At 40.6% G+C, this 24,184-nt stretch overlaps 2 protein-coding genes across 6 annotated transcripts in view; one reads left to right on the top strand and one right to left on the bottom strand.

The window, feature by feature from the left end:
• The window catches only part of LOC109519906 (paired box protein Pax-5-like), a 44,684-nt gene extending 36,891 nt beyond the window's left edge, over positions 1–7,793 (bottom strand). For 2 of the 4 annotated variants that reach the window (XM_019876765.1, XM_019876763.1), the window contains exon 1: positions 7,656–7,793. In XM_019876765.1, the coding sequence (XP_019732324.1) occupies positions 7,656–7,707 (52 nt within the window). In that variant the 5' untranslated portion in view covers positions 7,708–7,793. Of the gene's footprint in view, positions 1–2,117; positions 3,059–7,655 lie in introns of those variants that run through there. The other 2 variants (XM_019876764.1, XM_019876766.1) reach the window with 2 other exon arrangements.
• Positions 7,794–15,070: 7,277 nt separating this feature from the next.
• zcchc7 (zinc finger, CCHC domain containing 7) overlaps positions 15,071–24,184 on the top strand; it is a 38,059-nt gene continuing 28,945 nt past the window's right edge. Inside the window, exons 1-3 of one of the 2 annotated variants that reach the window (XM_019876749.1) lie at positions 15,071–15,177; positions 17,121–17,697; positions 18,601–18,823. In XM_019876749.1, the coding sequence (XP_019732308.1) occupies positions 17,188–17,697; positions 18,601–18,823 (733 nt within the window). In that variant the 5' untranslated portion in view covers positions 15,071–15,177; positions 17,121–17,187. Of the gene's footprint in view, positions 15,178–16,213; positions 16,324–17,120; positions 17,698–18,600; positions 18,824–24,184 lie in introns of those variants that run through there. The other variant, XM_019876750.1, reaches the window with a different exon arrangement.

The following is a 24,184-nucleotide window of genomic DNA, read 5'->3' on the forward strand; positions in this document are numbered from 1 at the left end:
AATACATAAACAACAAAAAAACTGCAACATACTAACCCTTTTTCCTACTGTCTTAAAAAAAAAAAATACAGACTGGGCAGCAGAGCTTTTTGAGAGGTTGTCAGTGAGAATACTGATTTAAGTGAATTTCGTTGCAACGCTGCGCAATGGGCACGCCAGGCAATTTTATTCTGTATGTCTATATGTTGCTTTTTCCATATTATCCATAAAGGAAAAATTATATTTAATAATTCATTGGGGCTGATTTTATATATATATATATAGTGTGTGTGCGTGTGTGTGTGCGTGTGTGTGTGTGTGTGTGTGTGTGTATTTTTTTTGTTGTATTATAATTTCACATTTATTTTTCCTTTTCTTCCGTTCACGATCTCCGGGCAGCTAACAGCCAAATGAATATTTGGGATGCCAGCATCCACCATTAACATTACAATATGAGGCTCATTATCATCACAATTACCTGGAAGAGTTCCTTTTAAAACGGACATATATTGTTCCGAGCTGCTCATAACTTACTGGATCGGTTCAATGTTTTCATATTATTGTGACGGTATCACGCCGGATGAAATTGCTGCTCAAATTGTGTTTCAAGAATAAAAGGAGATAACGTGAAGAAAATATTACCAACAGCGTACGAAAAAATGTAGACACACACACAAACACACATACACGCACACGCTCGCACACACACACTCCCAAGCGAGCATTTCCACGCGTCAAAGTTCATTTATTGCAACCTCTCTCACTCTCCCTTTTGACATTTTTAGATGTAATCGTTTTAAACCGTCCCAGAACTTCTCTGTTGCCTTCGAGCGCCGCGGATCATTGACTTTGGGCCAACTACTGCGAGAAGAAACACGATTTGTTCTAGCCTTTGGGTGTGTGTGTGTGTGTGTGTGTGTGTGTGTGTGTGTGTGTGTGTGTGTCACATAATGCGCTTCCCCCCAGGAAAATGAATGAATGCAATATCTATTAAATGCTTCGGAACACTGTTATACGCTTTGTGTGGGCTTTTAAGTGAGAAATCCAACATGATACGATTTTAAAATATGTTTGGTGTAGATTCATAACTCCAAAATGAAGTTAAGGGAGCCAGAATTTTATCAAATATGTATGGTCACGAACTCCACTGTCAAGTCCATGAGTTTAAATTATACATTTATATCTAAATTATACAGTGTTGAAACATGATGTGACTATCAAGCAAATATTTCGCATTTGTGTGTGCAATGTTTTATAACGGTTTCACTGATTTAGGCATACCTGTAAGCTTTGTTAACACGCGTATTTAATTTCTGACTACAAAACACGCATCTCTCCGTCCATGCGGTCAACCAAAATATTACAAACCGCCGAGTCCTCCACAACTGCAAGCAACCATGCAATAATATACATATACATATATATTTTTTAAATTTACATCCTTCTCTAGTCCCAATCAAAACCAAGCTCTTATTATTTCTATCATTTTTGTTATTCTTATTAATAATTGACAAAAGTGCCATTGATGTCTGAGGCCGTGGGATGTGTTTTCCTCTCGGACCCAACGACGTAGTTCTGATTCCTAGACCACATGTACTTGCACCTGCAGCGCGAAAAGTACGATTTCAGTCTGTCCATCCACGTTATACGCAAAAGCACAATGGACTTCGCTCAACCGCTCTTCCCTTCCCTCTCTCTCTCTCTCTCTCTCTCTCTCTCTCTCTCTCTCTCTCTCTCTCTCTCTCTCTCTGTTCTAACCCCAGACCGCCCACCCCCCAACAACGAGGTCTTTCCTTTGAAATGAAAGTGTGGTCAACAATTGAAACACCGTGCTTGATATTTCAATTTTTATCGAGTAAGTTCAGAGTCCCAAAAAATGTCAGTCAAAGAAAAACACCAACATCATGTTGTATCAAGATTTAAATAAAATAGAAAGAAAAAAACAAATCACCACTGCGGACGTCCTAGACACTTCAGGAAGAATAAATACAAAAATTTGGGGGGGTGTTGTTTTTTTTTTTTTTTGCAGTGCACCGAATACATAATTGGTCTCAATATGAGTGTATCTTCGAATAAAGCATCGATTTAGTTGTGGAGTGAACATGCAAAAAACAGAACATTAAAAGTTATAAACTTACTGTGCATAGCCGCAAACGGGTCGTGCTTACAGTGGATCTCCATGTGAGCTAGGGCTCCAGGGCCCCGATATATGAACAAAATAAAAGAAAAATGCGCAGTCTCGGGCCAACCTCTATTTTGATAGATCTGTCCTCCAGTTGATGCAAAGTAGTTCCTTAAAAAAAGACAGAAAGACGAAATCTATTTCTGTTTGATTCGTTCACTTGTTAGTGTCCCCAGGTGTAGTGAAATAAATGAAACATTGAGGAATGAAAAATCAGGTTTGGAAAAGGAATGAAGGAAGCGGTGTCTTCAATGGGACGGGACACCACAGTCGGTCAAAGCAGGTAAAGAACGAGATTGCCATTCATCCTTTGAAATCTTCACAGTGATCGGGCCAAATAAGGGGGAAAAACACGTAAAAAGGATTTCAAAACATTTGAAAAGAAGACATCCCCAGCCCCCACAGACTCAGTTCTCTGGTCGTGGTCCCCCTCGGGCTCAACTTTCTCCGCTCAGTCTCACAACGAAAACAAGTAAAAACAAACAAACAAACAAAAAAAGAATCAAAAAGATGTTTCATTCACTAAAAATGTCACAAATCCACAATAAGGTCTGCTTTCCATTGCTTTCTTGTGTGATGTCCCATCAGTAAAGCTTGAGATGGCAAGTGAGTGATCCCACGTCCGAGTGTCATATCCACCGAGCCCGGAAGAATAGAAGACACCGTTCAGAACCGTTCCCGGTTATTAAAGCGATTCGCTGCCCAAGTCCAACTGAGCCGTCCCGCGCGAGTTGGAAAGGAGTTGTTTTTCTTTGCTCAAAACTCAAAACATAAGAAGGAGGCGGCGGCGTTGGCGTAAATGTGCGACAATCGGTAGGCTTCCACTGAGAGAGCGGCTGCTTGCTGGTGCACCCCCGCGTTTCAGGACCTGTTCTCTTACGGACAGCGCCCGCGCTCTCAACCCCCTGGAAGCCTGACGTCCAGCCGCCGGCCAGCTGCCTGTCACTCAGCCACCTCCCAGCCAATCACAACGCGAGAAACTCTATGCGTCACTACTTGCTTTGAACTGAAAGGGCGGGGTTCTACGTGGCTCCGATTGGTTGACGCGAAAGCTAGCACCCAATGACTCTTAAAGTTTATTATAATCCCTAACCAATGGATGAACTCGACCACACCCCTTCCTACTGAAGGAATCACATACGGTTTTACGTTTAATTTCAATTAAGCGCGTAGAAACCTCACGCTTTATGGGCGTTTGCGCTCAAGTTATCCGTGTCAATATTAAATATCCAATTAAATGAGTATTACTAAAATGAGGCTTTTTTGCAGCAATGTCTTATGACGTCTGAGTACAATTCTCCAGCATTGAAAATGCATTCGACTCCTCATTACAACCATTTTTTTTGCAGTGTACATAAAATATGTCCTTCATAAACCGTGCATGTTTCTGAGAGCTGACTGAAAACAACTGACATGTTGTCAATATTACAGAAGTCCTTATAAAGCTTAAAGTTGAGGAGAATCCAAAGCATAAATCAAGTATTGCCATCCATGAGCTGTTTGTGGATTCAAACGGGCGTCGTTTTTAATGAACTGCAATTATCCAGCATCCCTCCAAACTGCGAGGAGAGAGGGAAGATTCAATAAATGTTCGTCCCACCTGATTTTCTAAGACATATCTGAGCCGCGATCGTGTAATATTAAGCACACAAATAGCCTTAAGCGTGAGCCAAATTAGAAAGTAGTTATTTCCATGTGCTTCCTGCTCCTCGATATCTAATGATTTCACTTTCTCTGCTATTCTACCTCATGAACAGACCTGCATATCCACAACTAAAGAACCATATGACGTTCCCGAAATATTATTGAAAAAAAACAAGCTACACGATAATATTTATTTTCATTAAAAAGGCATGCCAGCCTGAGGTGTCAAGGAATGAACGTGTTCTGGAATACTGTACTTCGTGTTATTCAATCAATAAACGAATAGCGCCACTTGAGAAGTGTGCTTTGAGCTAGCTTGACTTTTCACAGCCTAAGCGGTTTAAACTCAAACACACCAGCACTGCCAGTTAAAAGAAATGCCTTTTTTGATGAATGTTTAGATTTTCTTTTCAGAAAACATGTCGTTTTTTTGTGTGTGCTTCTCAAAAAAGTCACCAGGGGGCGTTCAAATGTGCATATAAACAAGCAAGTATACGTTTGCACAATGCGTACGAAAAAAACAAAATAACTTTAGCAGTTCTGAAGGTGATTATGTGTTCCGTTTGTGCAAATTGTCATTCATTAATGGAAAATATTATCATTGCATTGTATAATTGCTCTGATCATGCCCTAAAAGAACCAAATTGCACATTTTCAAATCAACAAAAAGTTGTATTACTGGCGTCAAAAAGTCACGATGAATTCACGTTTGATGCTTCTTTTGTTGACTGGATGAATTATAAAATATCTTCCGTACGTGCTAAACAATGCTTGTTCCGTAGTCTGTGTTTTTTTTTTTTTTTTTTTTAATAGGGAGTTGGGGACTGTTAAAATGAAAATTGGGCAACTTTGGCGTTTACACTTCATTTAGGCCATATATTGGGCAATAATAATAATAATAATAATAATATACGATCATTTGTTTGACATGTATTACTTCAAATTCAAAAGTTTCAATTACCCAGTTAAAAATATATATGCTTTCTGTATGTTCTCACTCTTGAATATTGCTTTTAGGTTACAACACTTTTTTTTTTAATCTGGAGTAAAAAGACAACATGGGTGCATTGAATTAATAACATTTAAAAAATATTTTTTCGTGTTTACCGGCAATTTTGTGCTCTTCTGTTTTGGACTCAGTTTGAATTACAGATTTGGAAGAAACAAAACGCTTTCTGGTCGCATGCCTCCCATTTGCAAATTAAATACATAAGCAATTAAAAACAGCCAAACACAAGCAATCATGTATACAAATTGTTGTTGCTTTAGGCTTGGAAATTTGGAGAAAACTTCCATCAGGGTGGGACGACTTTAATCCGGGGGTCCTGATACATTACCATATTTCATTAGCTTACCTCTCAGTGTTGGAAATGGGAGCGCGGAGGAGGGAAAGGGGAGATTAGACTTTTTTAAACATTAGTAAGAAGAAATGTGCTCGTGATAATCATTGGGAGGCAAATTGAGGGTCATGTTGTAGTGTCTTTCTTCCTTCCCTCCATCCATCCACCGTGAAAGACTGTTTTGCCTTTTTGCGCCCGAGCCTCGAAACGAAAAAGCAATGAAAAATTAATAGCGCATGTTAACTCCACCAAGCTCGTTTATTACACGCCCGCATGGCTGTCAACGTAATGAGAAAGCCCCTTCGTCTCAACTCTTACATTTTTTTTTTTTTGCTTATGAAATGTAGGCCTCCTGCTCAAAATAGAAATCTAAAAATTCCGAAATAAAATACATGTATATGCCGACAAATTGCGCCTATAGGCGATTCACACTTAGTCCATTTGTAATGACTTGGTTGGCTGGTAATGCTCAATAATGAGGAGTCAAGTGAGGCCTGACCACAAGCTCTCACGCACTTTGAGGGGCACTTGAGGTCATCTCTGTCGCCCCCAACCGTCCCCTCCCCCCTTTTCTACCGCAAAATCGAATTTCTATTAATTGCTGCCATTAGTAAGCGTTCATGATACTTGTCTATCGAAATAAAATCCCGTTTTAGCAGTAAATTTTGGATTTGAAAAAAACGCTATGAAGACTCTGCCGAGAAAACGTGGATGACGTCTCATTCATGAATTGCTTTTTGACCTTTCATTACATATCATACCGAGTGAACATATTTATTAGAGAGAGAGAGAGAGAGAGAGAGAGAGAGAGAGAGAGAGAGAGAGAGAGAGACAGAGAGAGAGAGAGAGACAGAGAGAGATAGAGAGAGAGAGAGAGAGAGAGAGAGAGAGAGAGAGAGAGAGAGAGAGAGATCCTTGCTTCCTTGTGCCTTCTTAAGAACGAATGGCACACTTTGACACATGGCCAGCGGCTTGGGACATCTCATTGGATTCTTTGCACCCAGATCACGTATTTCATGGAGAGGCTGCAAGCAAAGGCCGTGGGCCCTTACTACTGCACCAGTCAACAGTGAGGGCCTCCTAAAAACTATGATTTCCTCTCTGGTTATTATCCAATCACAATAAATGTATTTCCTTTAAGTTCGTCGTGGCAATAGCCCATTTTAAAAGACTGAAAAATGAGACATGATTTGTCTTGCTTATATCTCATATATCACTGTTCATTAAGTATAAAGCCTGCTAAATGTTACATATTTTCTGTGAATTTGTCCATCAACCCAAGAAAATAAATGATGAGGAACAATAATGAGGCTTAGCTCTCCACTGTCCAAAGGACGTTTTATCAATACAGAGCAGCAGGCATGGATATGAAATGATGTGCTATCCACTGGTTGCCATACAATGGTCGATTGTGCTGTTCTGGAAGCCCCGCTGTTTTATGAATAGACTCATATCGCAGATGAACTACTTGCATTATGGAAAACACACAGGAGCCAATTAAGTTATTTCAAGATGTTTAAAACTGGAGTGAAAATGGCTTTCCTAAACCAGGAGCAAAGATACTTAACCCTTAAAAATACATACAGGGATTCTCAGACTTTGTATACCAAGTAACTGTATCTGCCTCAAAAAAGTTCCACCATCAAGGCCAAAATGTAAAAAATCAGCAGTAGTGTAGTAGGCCCAAGCGTTCATCTAAAAATTCAGCCCTCCGAAAAAGTTCAAGGTTGTTATCATTTACTTTCGTCACAGATTGGCTGACAATCACATTGCCTTTTTGTAACCTCTGGCATATATTTTAAACATCTACCAAACACGTTGATTTCCTTACAAAGTGCTACACTGCCATCTGTACATCATCAGGTTTTTCCATGAAACAAGGCACAATGGAATGAACATAACGTAACCAACCCATGAATAAAATGTTCATTTAAGAAAAGGTGGAGAACCTACGGTACATGGGCCATACATGGCCCTCTAAATGATCCTACTGAAGCAAATAAAACTACGGAACTGTATAAAAAGTCCCAAAACACATAGCCCCAAAAATAGTCATTATAGCATCAATTTTTGTAAATTTAATGGTGGCCCTCTGATGACTTTGTAACATTGAAATGGTACGTGCAGAAGTCCCATTCCCCTGCTTTGAACAAGCACACCTATGGCAATAGTGAAATATAGGTCAACACAACAAGCTAGTCAACAAAAAAGATTCTTTCACTGCCACTGTCTTACAAAAAAAAGCTGCCCCCAATTTGATAAGCAGAGCGAGTTTGAAATGAGTTATATTGGAGCCTTTTAAAGTTTGAATGGCTTGCCAGAACTTTGAAATAGTTCGCACAATTTGTACAACTCGACAGCAGTTTGAAGATTTAGAAGGAAGCGACTTTAATTAAAAGCGCCCTAGAAACACGTTGCTGTCACACACACGCGCGACTTGCGTGTTTCACCTGATCCGAAAGTTAAATGCAAACAAGGCGTGAGATGGAAGTGACCCGATGCGAGCCTACCTGCTCTCCCCTGCCGCAGTTCACTACTCCTGGGCCCCTGCAGGTCCATCATGATAGAAGAGGAGAAGGGGGGAAAGGGGGGGAGATAAAAGGAAAAGAGCAAAGTTTTTCCTATTCTCTCTCTCTCTCTCTCTCTCTCTCTCTCTCTCTCTCTCTCTCTCTCTCTCTCTCTCTCTCTCGCTCTCTCTCTCTGACTTTTTGTAACTCGCTCGCTCTCTTCTGTCACTCTTGCAGCTGTGTACAGTTAGTGGGGGGGGGGGAGATGCAATGCAAGTTGAAATAATTCGACCCTTCCGCTCCTTATTGCGCTGCCTGCAAGTGTTCACTCATCTGCAACTAAACGCTTTAGGTGGAAAAAAAGGAGGGTCCTCGCGGAGGGGAAAGGGGGGTGGGCGTGAAATGAGTAAAAGTAGAGCCGTCCTCGAAATGTGCGCTCATGTTCTCTGTCCCTTTCCAGGCACTAAACTGCACACGCCAATAGGCCCAATAGGTCTCGTGCACGAGCGTTTGCGCGTGCATGTGCGTGCACATGCATATGCAACCTTCAACCTACCGTGCAAAACTGTCGCACCAAAGTTTCCCCAGAAGTTAACTTCGAAGCGGTTTGTTCAACTTGTCCTCTCTTTTATCTCTATTTCTATTGGAGTACTGTAGGTATACAAAAACAACAGATTACACGGAGTTTACTCTAATATGCACGATCGCAGATGAATACGCTAAATGTGGAGAAATGTATCTGACCTATCTTAATGTTAACATATTGTAGGCTACCGGGAGAAAAGTTTTCCTTTTGGCATCTACAACCTTCTTGTTCTTTTGCCTCACTGATGAGTGCTGCAACCAGTCTACATAAAAAAGTGACATCTTCAAAGTAAAGTTTCTGGCAATTATTCAGATTTTGCTTCACTCCACTCCATCAGTCTTTGAAACAATGTATTTTAACTTGTTAGTTCTGAAAGAAACAATATAAAAATATTTTGTTTACTTTTATTGTGGAATAAATACACGTTGTACATATTTAGTGTTGACAATTTTTTTCTGAATTTTTCATTTGGCTCAGCCATACAATATTTTTTAATTATTACTATTAATTTATTTATGCATTCATTTTTACGGACATACTGCCAGTTTATTACAACAACACAAAACTAATGTGAAATGCAAAGTTAGTAAAAGACAAAACTGGTCTCACTGAAAAAAACTTTTCCCAACACTTAACAGTAGTTTGGCTTAAACGCAGATGTATATTTTTAAGCATTTGACAAGCTTCTTCTTTTCATTTGTTTGTGACGATTTGCTCACTTTTGCTCATGTAGCCTTTCAAACGTTCTGAAGTACCGTGTAAGCCTGTTGCAAGGTCACAAATACGAAGTCTATTGTACAAGATATGTACAGTACTTCAGAATTAGTAGTTAGAAATGATTAACCAGATTGGTTGTTGGATAACAGATGTTTTATTTTGTCTACTAATGTGCTTCTCAGCCACACTGAAATATTTCTTTGAGTGCATGGAGAATATGAAAAATGTATATGATATACACTCTATATTATGAACAAATAGCGTCGTCATACTGAGTCCCAAGAAGTAATAAAATAGCATATCCAACACTTATTGATATTAATTATTCCATTATGTTAAATTTACGTTATAATTCCTAAAAAAAAATCTTCACTGCCTCCTTCCTTCTGTTCCTCTGAACTCTCGCAGATGTTTTCCTTTTCCAGTTTTTGTCATTACGGTCTCCGACATTCTCATCTATGCCATCATTAATATATTTTGCCACACAGATATTTGCACTTCATGGTGACTTTAAACACACGCAATGCCTATTTCATTTGAATAACTATTTCAATTGAACGTTTCCCATAGTATTGGATTTGCTCTCTCTCTCTCTCTCTCTCTCTCTCTCTCTCTCTCTCTCTCTCTCTCTCTCTCTCTCTCTCTCTGACCCTCTCTCTCTCTCTCTCTCTCTCTCTCTCTCTCTCTCTCTCTCTCTCTCTCTCTCTCTCTCTCTCTCTCTCTCTCTCTCTCTCTCTCTCTCTCTCTCAATGGCCTAAAACATTATTTTACAATTTAAGAAGAGTACAGCGCAGTGTGGATGTGTTTTATAGGCAATTGAAGAAACACATCTAAAACATTATTTTACAATTTAAGATGTGTACAGCGCAGTGTGGTTGTGTTTTATAGGCAATTGAAGAAACACATCATCGTGATGCTGTTGTTATTTTTCCTCGCAGCGGAGGAAGAGGCTTGCATCAATCATGCGATGAGCCCGTGTGAATCCATATATAAAATCAAAATTGCACTCGTGCCTTTATCGTCCGTCACATTTCAGTTTGAGACGAGAAAAGAGAGATCGCTTTGTGCAGGAAGCATGTGTCTCCCCAAACATAAAGCGGCTCCACGTACGGCATTACACATCATGTCGAACTTGTCTGGAGGTCTGCAGGTCGGGTGTCAAGGGCTCATGCACACACCGTCGGAAAACAACCGAACGTGGAACAAAGCGCAGACACACGTCAGTCCGTTTAATTTCCAATAATAAGGAGACGTTGACATTTTACGTCCACTGCTCCAACACAACAAAATACACTTTAGTTTATTAAGGAAATACAGGTGGATGATGGAATTTATCATCGTATTTACTCTCTATACGTGCACGTCTATATTAGATTAAATACGTCTATTTTTTTCCAGAAACATTTTTTGGACAACCTGCTGAAACGAATAGTCACATCATTTGGTTTATGTGTTTCATATTTTACTGAAGAATAATTTGAGAAACCTCCATCTTCATGCTTGAAATTAAGAGCATGACTCCAACGTGAATTGCCGTCATTATTTCTCAAACCCCAAACATCAAATTGTATGCATGAGCATGACAACGGTGGATTATTTAGTGCATTTCCTCAAATCACAGGAGATTATTTGAGTATATTTATTGTTGTAAACGTTTTTTTAAGCCCCCCTCAACCCACACACAGTATAAGGAATAAGAATTTAATTCCAACTATTTAAGAATAATCACTGTTAAATATTAATTGTCACTATCATATTATTATTATTAGCCTATGATTAGTATGACACCAGTAGAATTTGTTGTGTTATTGTTATGACTATAATTTTTTTCCTCATGTTATGCTTTTTTCACACAACATGAGAAAAGTACTTTTGCCTTTTGTTTTAGAAAATAATAATTAGTAACATAATTTACTGATGTTAAATTAAAATAATCATGAATGATTACAATAGGAAGCTTTTTTTATTTACCTCTTCATTTAAGTTAATTCAGTCGTTCCGTTTTCAGCATTAGTTGAGGTGGTGGCGCTGGTTCCCCGCTAAAAAAGAATTCCGCGTCGTTTTAAGTCATTAAAAACCACTTGTTTGTCTTTCATCCACGTGCTAATTAATGTAATTAATACGGGGGTGCTGTTGAGGAGGGATGTTGGGGAATGGAGGGGTGGGGGCTTTGTGTTTGGTGACCCGAGATGTGACCGAGCGGAACTGGAAAGAATCGCATTAAAGGGTGAGACAATAAGTAAACACGTAAACACAAAGGAAGGTGCATGGTGTCCCTTACTGTGGGATGTTCATCGCACTGTTTTAGATGCACTGAAAAGTGCGGCAAAACTTGTTTTAAAACAAAACTGAAATGAAGGAATGAAGAGTTGGAGTCACTAGAAAGCAGTCTTACCATGAAGGCAAAGTTGTAGTCATGGAAAGCTGCACACACACACACACACACACACACACACACACACACACACACACACACACACACACACACACACACACACACACACACACACACACACACTCACAAAACACACTCCGAAGTTCCATACTATCTACCTTTCCAAAATGACTCAGTATTTTTTCTGACGTTTGTGCTTGTATTGTGTGATACTAGATGTGATGATTCTCTATTTTGAGAGGTATTTATTTATCAGTAGGTTTATTAACGTGGTTACAGTTTGTTGCAGATGCAAAAAAAAATAAATAAAATAAAACAGTATACGTGCCTCTCTGTCATTCAAATCTGTACATTATTGCTTGGTGTAGTTCTCTCTTTCAAATGTTTTGGACGATGTACACAACTACACAGTATTTAGTTAATTGAGCTACATGGAGTGGAAGCACATGTAGTATATCTGAAAGGATTAAAAATTCATTGCTTGTGCCCAACACATTCCCATTTTATCACCCTTTAAGGACAAAGTTTTTTTTTTTTTTTGCTTTTTACTTTGCATTTAACCTATTGGTGCTTCTGCAAAGGAGCAGGTGATTCTTCACTTTGAATCTTTCTTTATCCAGCAGACGTGCAGTGTTATGGGATTGTTTGGTGTGAACCTAACAAAGCAATACTGCCCTTTTTGTGTCTGATAATCCAATTTTTCCCTCTTACGGCTATGAAAAAAAACTTGATTTTAATACTGAGGACTTGTGTGTGGTGTGTCTGCTCTCCGCCCAGATGACCTCAACATCCTCAGGATGTAATTCAGAGTGGCACTTGTGTGCGGCAACACAAGATTCCCTTTCTTGCAGCCAGGCTTGCTGTTGCTGTGGCTATTCTGTCAAAGGCGGCTTAGGGGCAGCGGGGCGGATTGAGCAATTGGACACATTGTTTGTCCATGAAATATTAGGTGACACAACATGACACCAAGCTATTTATACGTAAAGGTATACATTTCAGCGTGACCATTCAACAAGAGCCAACAAGGTTGCTGTCAATGTTGTTTTCGATTTGCTGCCGGGAAAGAGGTGTTGGGGCATCTAGAACTGCAAGAGTGCGCGAGTGTGTGAGTGCATACGAAGCTTCCTTTCACAAGTTTTTTCAATCCCCATCGGCACCAGGCACAGGCCCTGCATGCACAGGGAAGGTGTTGTCAGCCTCCTCCTACATGGAGCATCTTCAGACTACCAACTGGTAGTTTGACCTTGACCCCGAAAGCAAGTCATTTAATTGGTATGGACATAAAATAAAGCTTTCTCATAAGTGGATGTGGTGTAAGGATGCCCAAGTGTAAGGCAATCGTTTAAATATTTTATCGCTTATTGCAAGATTTTATTTTTTTTTTACAAACAACCTTTTTCCTCATAATACTGATAACATTCTTACTGCAGCAATGATGTCGTTTGTAATATGTCTGACGACGAATGTGTTCTATGCAGCATGCTTTTCACAGTTGCTCCTTTGTACTATTTTGAAGCAGAAGAGAGATTGGCCCAAACTGAGCTGGTAGAGCTGACCTGCTACTGTGTAGCAAAACTTACACGTTGTAATTCTTCCAGTTCAATCATTTCTTGACGTATTGCAACAATATCTCCAAATTTAGACAGGAAAGCTTGTTCTGTGTTATTTTGAGAAGTGTCCGTCAAACCCATCATCAACATTTTATCACAACGAATGACTGCAAGCAATAGCATCGCTGAAGATCCAGTTGGGTCCATCATAGACCTCAGTCCAATGTATTTTTTTTAAACAAATGACCAACAGCTTCAGAATATTGGCAATAAATCAGGAGGACACGTTGTGTGTCTTGGCCACAGCATCGGGCAGTGGGAGGCATACAGTGTAAGGCGCACCAAAACACCATCAAATGAGAGCAATGACATGCTTCTTTTAACTCCTTTTCTCCAATAAAGATCATTCATCAGGCAGAACCATCCTCCTGGAATGTCTGATTGGAAATCAGTGGATTTTAAATCCCTGTCCCGGACAGTCCATCCATCTTTAACACTCCACTGGTCCACACACGTAGAGATGAACTGGTGAACCAGATGCCTCCATTCAGCCGATCTCCAACCTTTTCTAAAATAATAATAGTAAATACCAGCAAATGCATGGAAGTCTAAATCAGGCAGCCACATCACAATTTCACTGAGGCAGTCAGGCATCCCGGACCGGCATCCAATTTAAGGAGATATGAGGAGCAGAGGAGGCGCAGACTCCCTCCACCCACATGCACCTCCCAAAAACAAAGCGGATGCAGGATTAAAAATGTGTGTACGTGTATGTGCAGACAGAGAAAGACCAAAAGAGTTGATAGTGAACATATAGGTGCAGTCTAACCTTTGGAGGGAAACAATCCAACTCGGCGATGGCCTTTCCTGTATTGACACGCATGGGGACACCTCAAGAATCAGATGGCATTCACTCCCTGAATCCTTATTATAATACCATTCTCCACCATTATTATGAAAGTGATCCCCATAGTTGCATACACAGAGTTTGCAATTATTCTCTTGATATAAAGAAGTGGAAGAGGCGGATGCTAATGCAGGACTGTCATGAAAGTCAGGGGGGCGGAATTTTTCTGCATTCACCTTGTTATAAATATGACTGATGCCGATAGCTCGTCTGTTGAAGTACATTTACATATATATTTCCATTCCAATCAACGTGCAATAATAGTGCTGGCTTGAGGATTCTGAGCTGTTGCTCAGACATGCGTGCACGCAGCAAGGGTCTTGTGCACGTTGTGACATTTCATATTTTAGGCTGAAAGAAGATGAAAGTGGGCTGGATGTGACGGTAGCAAAAGCAGAACATGACAAAATCAGTTTGAATAGTGACATTTCTATAATCAAAGGCTTCACAACAATGCGACAAAAAATATATTCCGCTGGCAGTTGATATGACTTTGCATGGCATTACTGTATAGCTATACAATATCAGCAGTGTTATTTAGACGCAATGTATTTTGACATTTTTCATGATGACAGAGAAGCGGCGATAGGAAATATACTGGCAGACTTGAACACCCGGCAACCTCAAAGTATGTGTCAGGTCACATTGTGTTTCACTTTGACCATCATTTGACATACAAACATACTGAGAGTTAATGTAAAGAGAGAATGGCAGCCACTCTTAAAATCAACCCAGCAAAAAGAGCAGAAAGTCACAGCAAACAGTGACTCCCAACTCAGGTGCCGTGAAAGATCATAAGGGATCGCTTCAAATGATACAAATTTCACAAATTTATTTGAAAATTATTTACTAATTACAGATATATCTTTATTCATCTCTCTATGCCAGTTATGTACAGTGACAGTCAGAACAACTGAATGCTGTTCCGTTCGATGGTAGAACTGTTAGTGTCAACCAGTGACCACCGGAAAATTCGTTCATCATAAAACGATGAAAGTTAAAGTTACATATTAAAAAAATACATAAACAAGTGGCACATAACTACAGGTGCACTACTTGATTTAGTTGTTCACTTCTTCAGCGACCAAGCACTCATAAAAATAGACAGTTAAGTATTGACAATTTAACAATGATCAAAAGGAATTCAAAATGTACGGAATAATGTCAGCTACACGTTGCTGTCTGGCTTCCTTGCAAGACTCATTGTAATCTCGAGTGTTGGTCGGGGAGAGCTCAAAGATCCGGACTTTGGTTGGCCAACCTTTTATTCCGTCGAACAAACCCGGAAGTGCTCTTTGGTGTCTCCCTTCAGAAGAAGTCGGGACTTTACTCTGTATATGTGAGCACAGACATCACTTTGGGGTTTTAAGGTAAGGCCGTAGACCGTGGATATATAGTTACATATAAAAGCACGTCATCATGATGTAGGACACATGCAGAAATTGATGTTTCCCCCCTTCAAGCGTTTTCGTGACCGGTGTGCTTGTTGTTTACATCCTGCTATGCTGTTTCGAGCACGTGGACACAACTATAAGGACACATGCTTGTCAGATCGCTCGATATTTTTTTAATTAAAGCCCATGATATTTAATTTGTCAACCATCATAACAGCTACGCGTTTTGTTTGCGTTTTATTTGACTTAAAATAGCTCTATGTGAGAGCCAACATGCGCTACAATGCGTCTGCCGGCTAGTTAGCATTTTGCTAGCGAAGGCTACTGCCACATATATTCAAGATAGCTCGAGCGCGAATCTTTTAGTATGTACTGATGATGAGCATTTTCGAGGATGAATGCATGCATACATAGTACGATTTCCGGATACTATTTGTTAAATATCCATATATACGCTGTTGTACAATACATGATGGTGCAACACGTCACTGTTTACCTACTTCAAAGCGCAGGCAAGCCTGCTTGTGCACTCCTGGCGTCTCAATACTATTTTGTCATTCTTGTGATCGTATCTCTATCCTAGAACCATCATTTTGAATAATTCCTATTTATTGAATACACTAATTTTAGTTTCGCAAGTGTTGCAGTTGTTTTTTTTTTAAACCGGATTACAGTTTCTGCGATCATCTCAATTTTCACACACTAGACGGTTTTTGCAGAGATTGTCTGATATTCTTTTCTGTCTTTTTAATCCCCTTGGACGGCTTGTGACAGCCTAGCGTGGCGTTTCTGCAGCCTGTGGCCATTCTTAGAGGCCAATCATCTCCAGCCATCATGGTACAGACACGCTGGGCTAGACAGGCCAATGAGCCTGTGCCATTTCTCAGTTCACTGTGTCTGCGTATGCACGCAGGAAATATTGTGCAGATTAACTTCAATCAACATAATTATTATCCTAGTCCACCCGATTTGTTCTTGCCCATCAATTGACAGAATGTGTTTCTTTGCACAGAAGCTGTGATTAAAGTTAAAACAAGAGGGAGGAGTGGAACTCAACCGTGTTCTCCTGAGCTTGGTTAACAAGCCCGTATGGATTTCAGAACCAAGGCCAACATTTGTCCTGTAATTGTTGTCAGCTTCTGGACTCTTGCTCCTGAACGCTGAAGATAATACTTCAAATAGTTTTACACCAAGGGCACTGAAAATGGTCAATTTTGACTGGGAAAATGTGGATTAACTTTCAGGAGCAACGCAGGCGAACCAGCCAAATCTATTTTAGATTCCACAGGTTAACTAATTTTTACATTTTTTTTTTAATCAGAGATGCTAGTAAAAATCTGTATTTTTTTTCACGGATTCAGAATATGCCCTCGTTATTTCTCTTGTACATTAGGGTTTTGTAAATAGAATAATAATAGTTAATATCGTAATTAGGGTTGGGCGGTATTTCGGTGATACGGTATCGGGCTGTCTAAAAATAACACCAGCATCACTTTCAACACCGTCACAGGCTAGATCCTCCAAAGGCCACATTCTTTGACCACATGATGTCACTCCCGGTGCGACGCTAACGCACGTGTTGTCCAAATTCACATTAATCTTGTCCATATTCGCTACGGTTTACGCGGTCCACCGAGGCTACATAAGGAGGAGACTTGAACAAAGGACTCTGAAGGTCAAACATAATCGTTTTGATTTGAATTTTGAAAATCTAAGTGGAAAATAACCACTGCTTTTGGTAAAACCTAAAAACAATTAACTTTAATGGCAAAGGCAAGAAAAAGGTGCATCATGTCACATAGCACTGTTCAGTTCCTGTCGTGCAAGTGTAAAAATAAATTAATCTGTGTTCTTAAACGAATTTTAAATAATGATAATCTTGACACAATTTTTGGTTGTTTTCATTTTTGTGTTCATAGTGTGAGTGGCCTGGGCAGCGTGTATGTCTGCATCTGAGCATCTGTGTACGGAGGTTCCCTTGTGGTGATGTATTGCGGCTCTCAGGACCGGCAGGTGTTGGAGGATGATCTCTACCAGGGAGATGGGGATGAATCTGAGACATCAGAGGCCATCAGTGAGCTGGAGTTCCACCTCTACAGTCAGCTCCACTACTCTTCCAACTCTGGGCATTTGGAAGCGGAAGATGGAGAGGAGCAGCCTAGCCAGGAGATCAATGCGGTTGACAAGACTACAGAGACGGTCGTTGATGTAGACCTTGAAAACTGTGCCAAAAAGAAACCACGATCATTGAAGACTGTCAAGCTGCAGGAGCAATGCAACAACAGTGAGACACGGGTCAAACGGAAGAAGGGAAAAAGTGTTCCAGAAGTCCAAAGACCATCACCGCTATTTGAGGACGTCATCATCATTGACTCCAGCCCCGAAGTTATAAGCATCTCTGAAAGTCTCTCCTCCTCTTCAGATGATGACTATGGGGTTTGTGCCTTGAAGGGAGGCATTGGACTCCCACTGCTGACATCCACCCTGGTCCCAAAGGTAAATGCAGAGTTGCCAAGTGGTCTGGTTTGTTACGGAGAAATTGCACATGTTCTCGAGAGGACGAGATGACTTGCGCGGCAGATAAACTTGGAGTTCACCAGCGAATGAGTGGCTATCACTAGCTTGGCCTGTAAGTACCGGCGCTGGTGTTTGACTGACGTAAGATTTGGACTCTCGCAACCGATTGGAATAATGTTTGTTGATGTCCTCGTATCTTCCTCCTTGTACTAAACTAACTTCAAGCCCATCTGACGATCATAAGACGAGGAGCGATCGGAATAGCCCTTGGTCGTGAGTCCAGCAGGCGATATTGTCATCCACTACCAGATTTCATACAGCTGTTGCAAAATGAAATTGAATTGAATTGAATACAACTTTATTGTCAAATGAACAGATGAAATTTCTTCCCTCTCAACATAAAAAAAGAGGAGCCGCTGCGGGTGTCCGCGCCGCCATCAAAAGAAAAGTTAACGAAAAATGACAAAATAAAACAAGACAACACATGAGACATAGACAATCGTGCAATCTTAACCACTTTCCTGCATACACTTTGTTGTCTGAAGCAGTTATAGATGATAGAGGATCGAAAATATAGATGCAGTTCATTTTTACACCACCAAAAAAATTATACAATAGTCATTTAACACTGTTGTGAGGGCTCTATTGGGCAGATGTACATAAAGTTATTGTATGCCTAAATGATCATCCATCCAATTTTTGAGAGTCGCAAGAGAGCTCGAGCCCATACCAGCTAACTTGGGATGAGAGGCGGGGTACACTGTAAATTGGTCTCTCCAGTCATTCACGGTCTAAAAAAAGATTGAATGTTGCTAAATGTACAACAAGTAGATTTAGTTTTTTATATGTAACCTAAGAATTTGTTCTCTTTTTTTTCAATAGACACCACATAGAAAGGTGGATGTCATCACTCCAGTGACTTTGGATTCAAGCAGCTCCCAATCTGATTCTGAGTTGGAGTACAAATCTGATTCAGACTTATCCCTTTCATCCAACTCCTCCAATTCGGATGTTGTGGAAAAATGGATGATCCTGGGTCAAGGGAACGAGGATGGAGACCAATGCATTTCACTCAACCTGCAAGGCGGTAGTGACAGCAATGCAGGTGTGTGTGTGTGTGTGTGTGTGTGTGTGTGTGTGTGTGTGTGTGTGCGTGTGCGTGTGTGTGCGCGTGTGGTGCGTGCGTGCGTGCGTGCGTGCGTGCGTGCGTGTGTGCGTGTGCGCGTGTGCGTGTGTGTGTGTTTAACTACTCGTTATTTCTTCTTAGACCAGGAATGACCAGCTTGCTTAAGGAGGCCAGAATTTTTCATCGGTGCTCCAGGGAGGGCCACATAGGACCAGTATTTATTTATTTTTTTATGCGGGGCGGAAATTATTTAAAGACCCGCCACTTGTCCATTCCTGTCTTGATTCTTTGGATCAATTTCTGGTTGTATGTGGCCCAGCTCATTCAGGAAATATATCTTTCGTCAGAATTTATGGCAAACGGTGGGCACAATGAATTCAGGAATCCATTTTCGTATAATTAGATGCATGAGATCATAAGCGCCACCTTCTGTTGAGGCATGTAAAATACTTCTTGTTGACTGGTGGATAGACTCACTCCTAAAATTGCAATTCACCAATCGTGCTGCTGACTTCCGATTGGATTCGCAACTGAATATGACATAGATCCATGGGCAAAACATACGTACTTGCTGGGGAAAAAAAAACTTGCCTTAAACTTTAGATGTAAGAAGAAGATTTATGTAGCGCTTGATCTGCGCTATATGGTGCCTAAAGCGTTTTACAAAGCCCGACATTCAATTTGGAAACTTTAATATAATCAACAGACACTGTGAAATAGTTGTTCTTTTTAGTTTCAAATGGCTTACCTTAAGTAGAATCTCACGTTTCAGTGTGGCCAATGGTAGAATCTGGGTCGGTTATTGCACACTTTGGTCTTGTAGAATAGTGGTAATAAGTCCTCACGGGAAACATCCTGAATGCTGGATGGGTTAGCCTGCATGCTACTTGTTAGCTACTAGGTAGCTGCTGAGACCACAGACATCAGCTAAAGCAAGCCTTGGCTGGTTGATGATGTGTATATAACTGCCACCTTTGATGTGTTTGTGCCAAGTTCATTAGAACTCATTGAATTCTTGAGCGATTTTGACACATCCTGGTTTGTAACAACCATCAGACAGCATGCAGCTATGATACAAGCCACATGTGTCATTTTATAATCGGGCCTTTAACATAGAGACCAATGCAGGACTCCCTGTTCAACACAGTATCCACTCAGAATGAAAGGTGAGTGTCAGGTCTTGAATGCCAAACTCCTGTCCAGGTATTGCACAATTTTCCGGCACATAACTGTCGTCCTGCCTCTGGTACGGCTCTGACACTGCCTGTAAAGGTGGGGAAATTGCCAGCTCAGCTTCGTCGCTTCCATCATGGAGAACAGCAACACAGAAAAATGTTGCCTTTTACAAGCAGTGAAAAAGGCTTGACTTTGTGGATGTAACATCTTTGTCTGCAAATTAGTAAGCGCTCTGCATTTGCTGCACTGTCGGCTCAGCTGCTTTACTCTCTGATGCATCTTTAAGTATGTTTGTGTGCATCATGTATTGATATGTACGTGGTGGGCTTGTGCCAATTTGTGTTTATAAAATATTCTACCTCTCATCAGCATGCATGTGCCGCGCGCGCACACAGACACACGTAACACTAATGCCAAAAACAAACAAAACGGAAAGACAAGAGCATCAAAGGAGAATGTAAGGGGGGCCGGGAGGGACGGGAGTAATCAAAAAATGAATAAAAATGTTTGGCGCAAATCTCTTCAGATCTACACATTATCTTAACCTGCAGCCTCAGCAACCCCTCCAAGCCAACCCCGCCGTCCCACCTACTCCCCTCCTTGCTACCTACGGCGCCTCCATCTCATTCTTTCATCCAATTTCCTCACTATTGTCCTCCCTCGCTGTCTCCCCCATTCTCCCTCCCTCTGTCTCTTGCACCGCTTCTTCCTCATTTGAATTTCCCTGGGCTGATGTTTCTGCAAGAGTGCTCCCTGACTTCCGCACACGGGCATTGTAAAGGAGGGCGCCTGTAGCTGAGACTTTGGGCCTGCTTTTTTTGCGGGAAAGGAGGAATTTGGAACTCCGGTCTCCCCTCCTTTTGGCTGCCTTTTCTCACTGTGTCGTCTGGCTCCTTTCTGTGATCTTTGGAGCTTGACCTCATGTCTGCACATGTGGGTTCATGGGTGTGGTGTGAAAGGGGTCTGAAAGTGAGTGAGACGGGGCGGTGTATTTTGCCCCCCCAAAATTAAATGAAAGATGAAAATTTCATGGACGAGCCTCATTTGTCTTGAGCTGATGCATTTGTCACAGAAGAATTGCTCCTTTTGCCATTATATGCTATATTAATCATGAAATTAAATTGAGGATCCAGGAGGCTAATGTTCCCTCCATGTAATTTCTCTGGGTAACTAAATATTTGCAAAACATTGAGCCCTTTTTCTAATCAGCTTATTATTGTGTTAATCCTTGAGATTCTCACTGAGCTGACGTCCCTCAAGGTAGGCTGTAAGTGTCGCGAGAGACAGTTTGCTATATTAAAAATTCTTCATGTGCTTTGCTTTTGTTTTCATGAAAAAATGCCATGTTCTGATAAAACTGCTTCTTCTGCCGCATTCATGCAATGCCATTGTTTCGTTTGGTGACTGTGTGTGTGCGTGTGTGTGTATGCCACATCTACTCAAAGAGGAGGATGCATATTGGTGTGGCCATTCAAAATCTAATTAATGTGATTGATTTATGAGATTACTTGTGGTCTTGCATATCCACTTCCTTCTTAAGGTAGAAAAACATGACTTGCAGGGCGATTATGGAAAAAAATAAAAATTTACTTTGATTGATATTGAAATCATGCTCAATATAAATGATTATTCATTGACTTTATATCATTTATTCTACTGCCAAAACTTCAATACTCCAATCTGACATGATGTCATGCCCATTCATCCCTGCACGGTGAACACTTTATTCATAGACGCTCTATTTGTTTTGTCGATTGTGAAATGACCTTGTAAATATAATTTGAAATTTAAGCATCCTGTATTTTCATTCTGCTACATTGAATTCTTTCACACATTCAAACCGTGGTTAAGCATTTCCCTTATATCTTTTTCAGTGTTATCTTATTTATTCAAATTTTTTCCCACAAGTCTCAGGACTAACTGGGCTAACGCGGGACCTCAGATATCATATTTCATCTCATGCCCCGTGTCATGTCCGTTGTAATTCAAATTTCTTGAATCCTTGAAAACTGAACTTGAAATAAAACTCGGAAATACCAGAAAATAATGTGATTAAAATAAGAATATACTGAAATAATAATAAAAACAAATAAATCCCGTCTGATCCTGCTGTGCGCACATTAGCGGCAGTGTGGAGTACACCCTTACAATCGGAGTAGAAGAAGAAATAGAAGAAGAAAGTTGCGAATGAGCTCTGTGAATATAACCCGTTTTTCACAGATTAGAAAGAAAATGTACCTTAGCTTTGAGTATTGTTTCTAATGTGTTTGTGTGTGAATGTTGGCCAACGTCAATTTTATGCTCGCATGTCAGTGGGATTTAACATTAGCTTGAGCATTAGCACTGGTGATGTTTCTAAAACAAAGCTTGTCTTGTACTTAATGTAACTATCCAGTGTGTGTAATTCTTTTTTTCGTGTGTTTAGTTTTACGGTTATCCCAATTGGTGTCATTAAACAGCTTGAAGCACACTCGGGGAGGGCTGAATCACATTCACGTCACACGCTTGCTGCACCGGTAACATGGTGCATTCAGAGTACTTTTACAATGTTAGGAACTTGTAGATACCCTGCGCCGTGCCGCATATTAATACGTTTTCTTTGATTATAATGATTTTAAGATCGTGATAAGCCAAAATGGAAATCGTGATTCCATTTAAATTAATTTCACAGCTCCAACTTGAAATACAAAGCATTTGCTTTCAGTGCAAACCACTGGTAGTGCTCAGGCACACTCAAGAAAAGTCTGTACACACGTCTTCAGCTGTCAAACATAGAGAGGATGTATATCATACCTGCAGGTTTATTGGTGTTAATTACGTGTGGGCGAAGATATGCTAACAAAGATATATTATTTACCCTATTCAGTAATCGACCAGAGCATTTTGAAAAACGATGTATTGCTATGTAGATCAAGTGCTGTGTGAAAAATTCAGTCTGTTTTTATTGACACAGTCATAGTGTTATTAATTTAACTCTGTTTCTTATTGTGGTTCTAGTGTAAAGCGGTCTTGATCTCCACTGCTTCTCACAGAGAGCTCTTCCTATTACTGTATATTGTTCAGACAGTACTCAGTATGATGCAGTACAGTTCTACATCACTGGAAAGCACATCCACAATATGCATTGTGTTAAAATTATATGGCCCAAAAATGCGTTGCAAAATGATTTTGTGTTGTCATGACATGCTTGTATCTTGTGGAGCTGTCATAAAAGGTCTTTATTCATATTTCGTTATAAGTAGTATACAGTGTACGTATGCGCGTGTGTGTGTGTGTGTGTGTGTGCGTGTGCGTGTGCGTGTGCGTGTGTGTGTGTGTGTGTGTGTTGTACTGGCTGGGCGGGGGTCCTTGCACAGGGCACCAGTCAAGCTGTGTATTATTATTATTATTATTATTATTATCACCACCAATGAGGCCACGTGATGGTTCATGGCATTAAACTATGCAAAAAGTAATGCAGCCATATGTAAATATGTCCCACTACTCAGAGGCAGTTTTCGAGATTCCTTCTTTCTTTCGGTTTTCAGGTGTGGGTGCAGGTTTCTGAAACTGAATATTATGCTCACGTTTGTAATTTCCCTGTTTCTTTTTCCTCATACTTTTTTTGTTTGTGTGCATGTGTGTATGCCTAACAAGTATGCACAGTGCGCCGAATAGTATTTGCAAGCCTTAACCTCTCCTCTGCATGCCTTTCAAATCCCATTTGCTTAATTTAGCCTCTCCTTCCACCCTTAGCTCCTCTAAAAAGTGAGTGGAAAAAGTGTGTAAAAGTGGTCAGGGCGAGCTCAATCTGCATCCAAAGGCAACCAGAAGGAACAAAACCGGACCTCCCCAAAATCCGGCTTGTACCCTAAGAGATGTGAATGACTTTGGGGCAGAGGAGGGGAGTGTGCTGAAGCTAAACTTTGAATAAGTGGTTCAACTCTCTCCCTCAGTGGTCACACTCTCTTGTCTCCTTTTGCCCCTCCAGTTGTGGTAAGTGCTCACCAAACTTTGTACGAGGCTCATTCTATGTGTGTGTGTGTGTGTGTGTGTGTGTGTGTGTGTGTGTGTGTGTGTGTGTGCGTGTGTGTGCGTGCGCGTGCTGAATTGAAAGAAGCATAATTTTCATGTTTCAAGGTGTTTTCCCCACTTATCTCTCCTTGTATTGTCATCTTTGACATG

The sequence above is a fragment of the Hippocampus comes genome, unplaced genomic scaffold (assembly GCF_001891065.2).
Source record: "Hippocampus comes isolate QL1 unplaced genomic scaffold, H_comes_QL1_v1.1 scaffold51, whole genome shotgun sequence".
Lineage (NCBI taxonomy): Eukaryota > Metazoa > Chordata > Actinopteri > Syngnathiformes > Syngnathidae > Hippocampus > Hippocampus comes.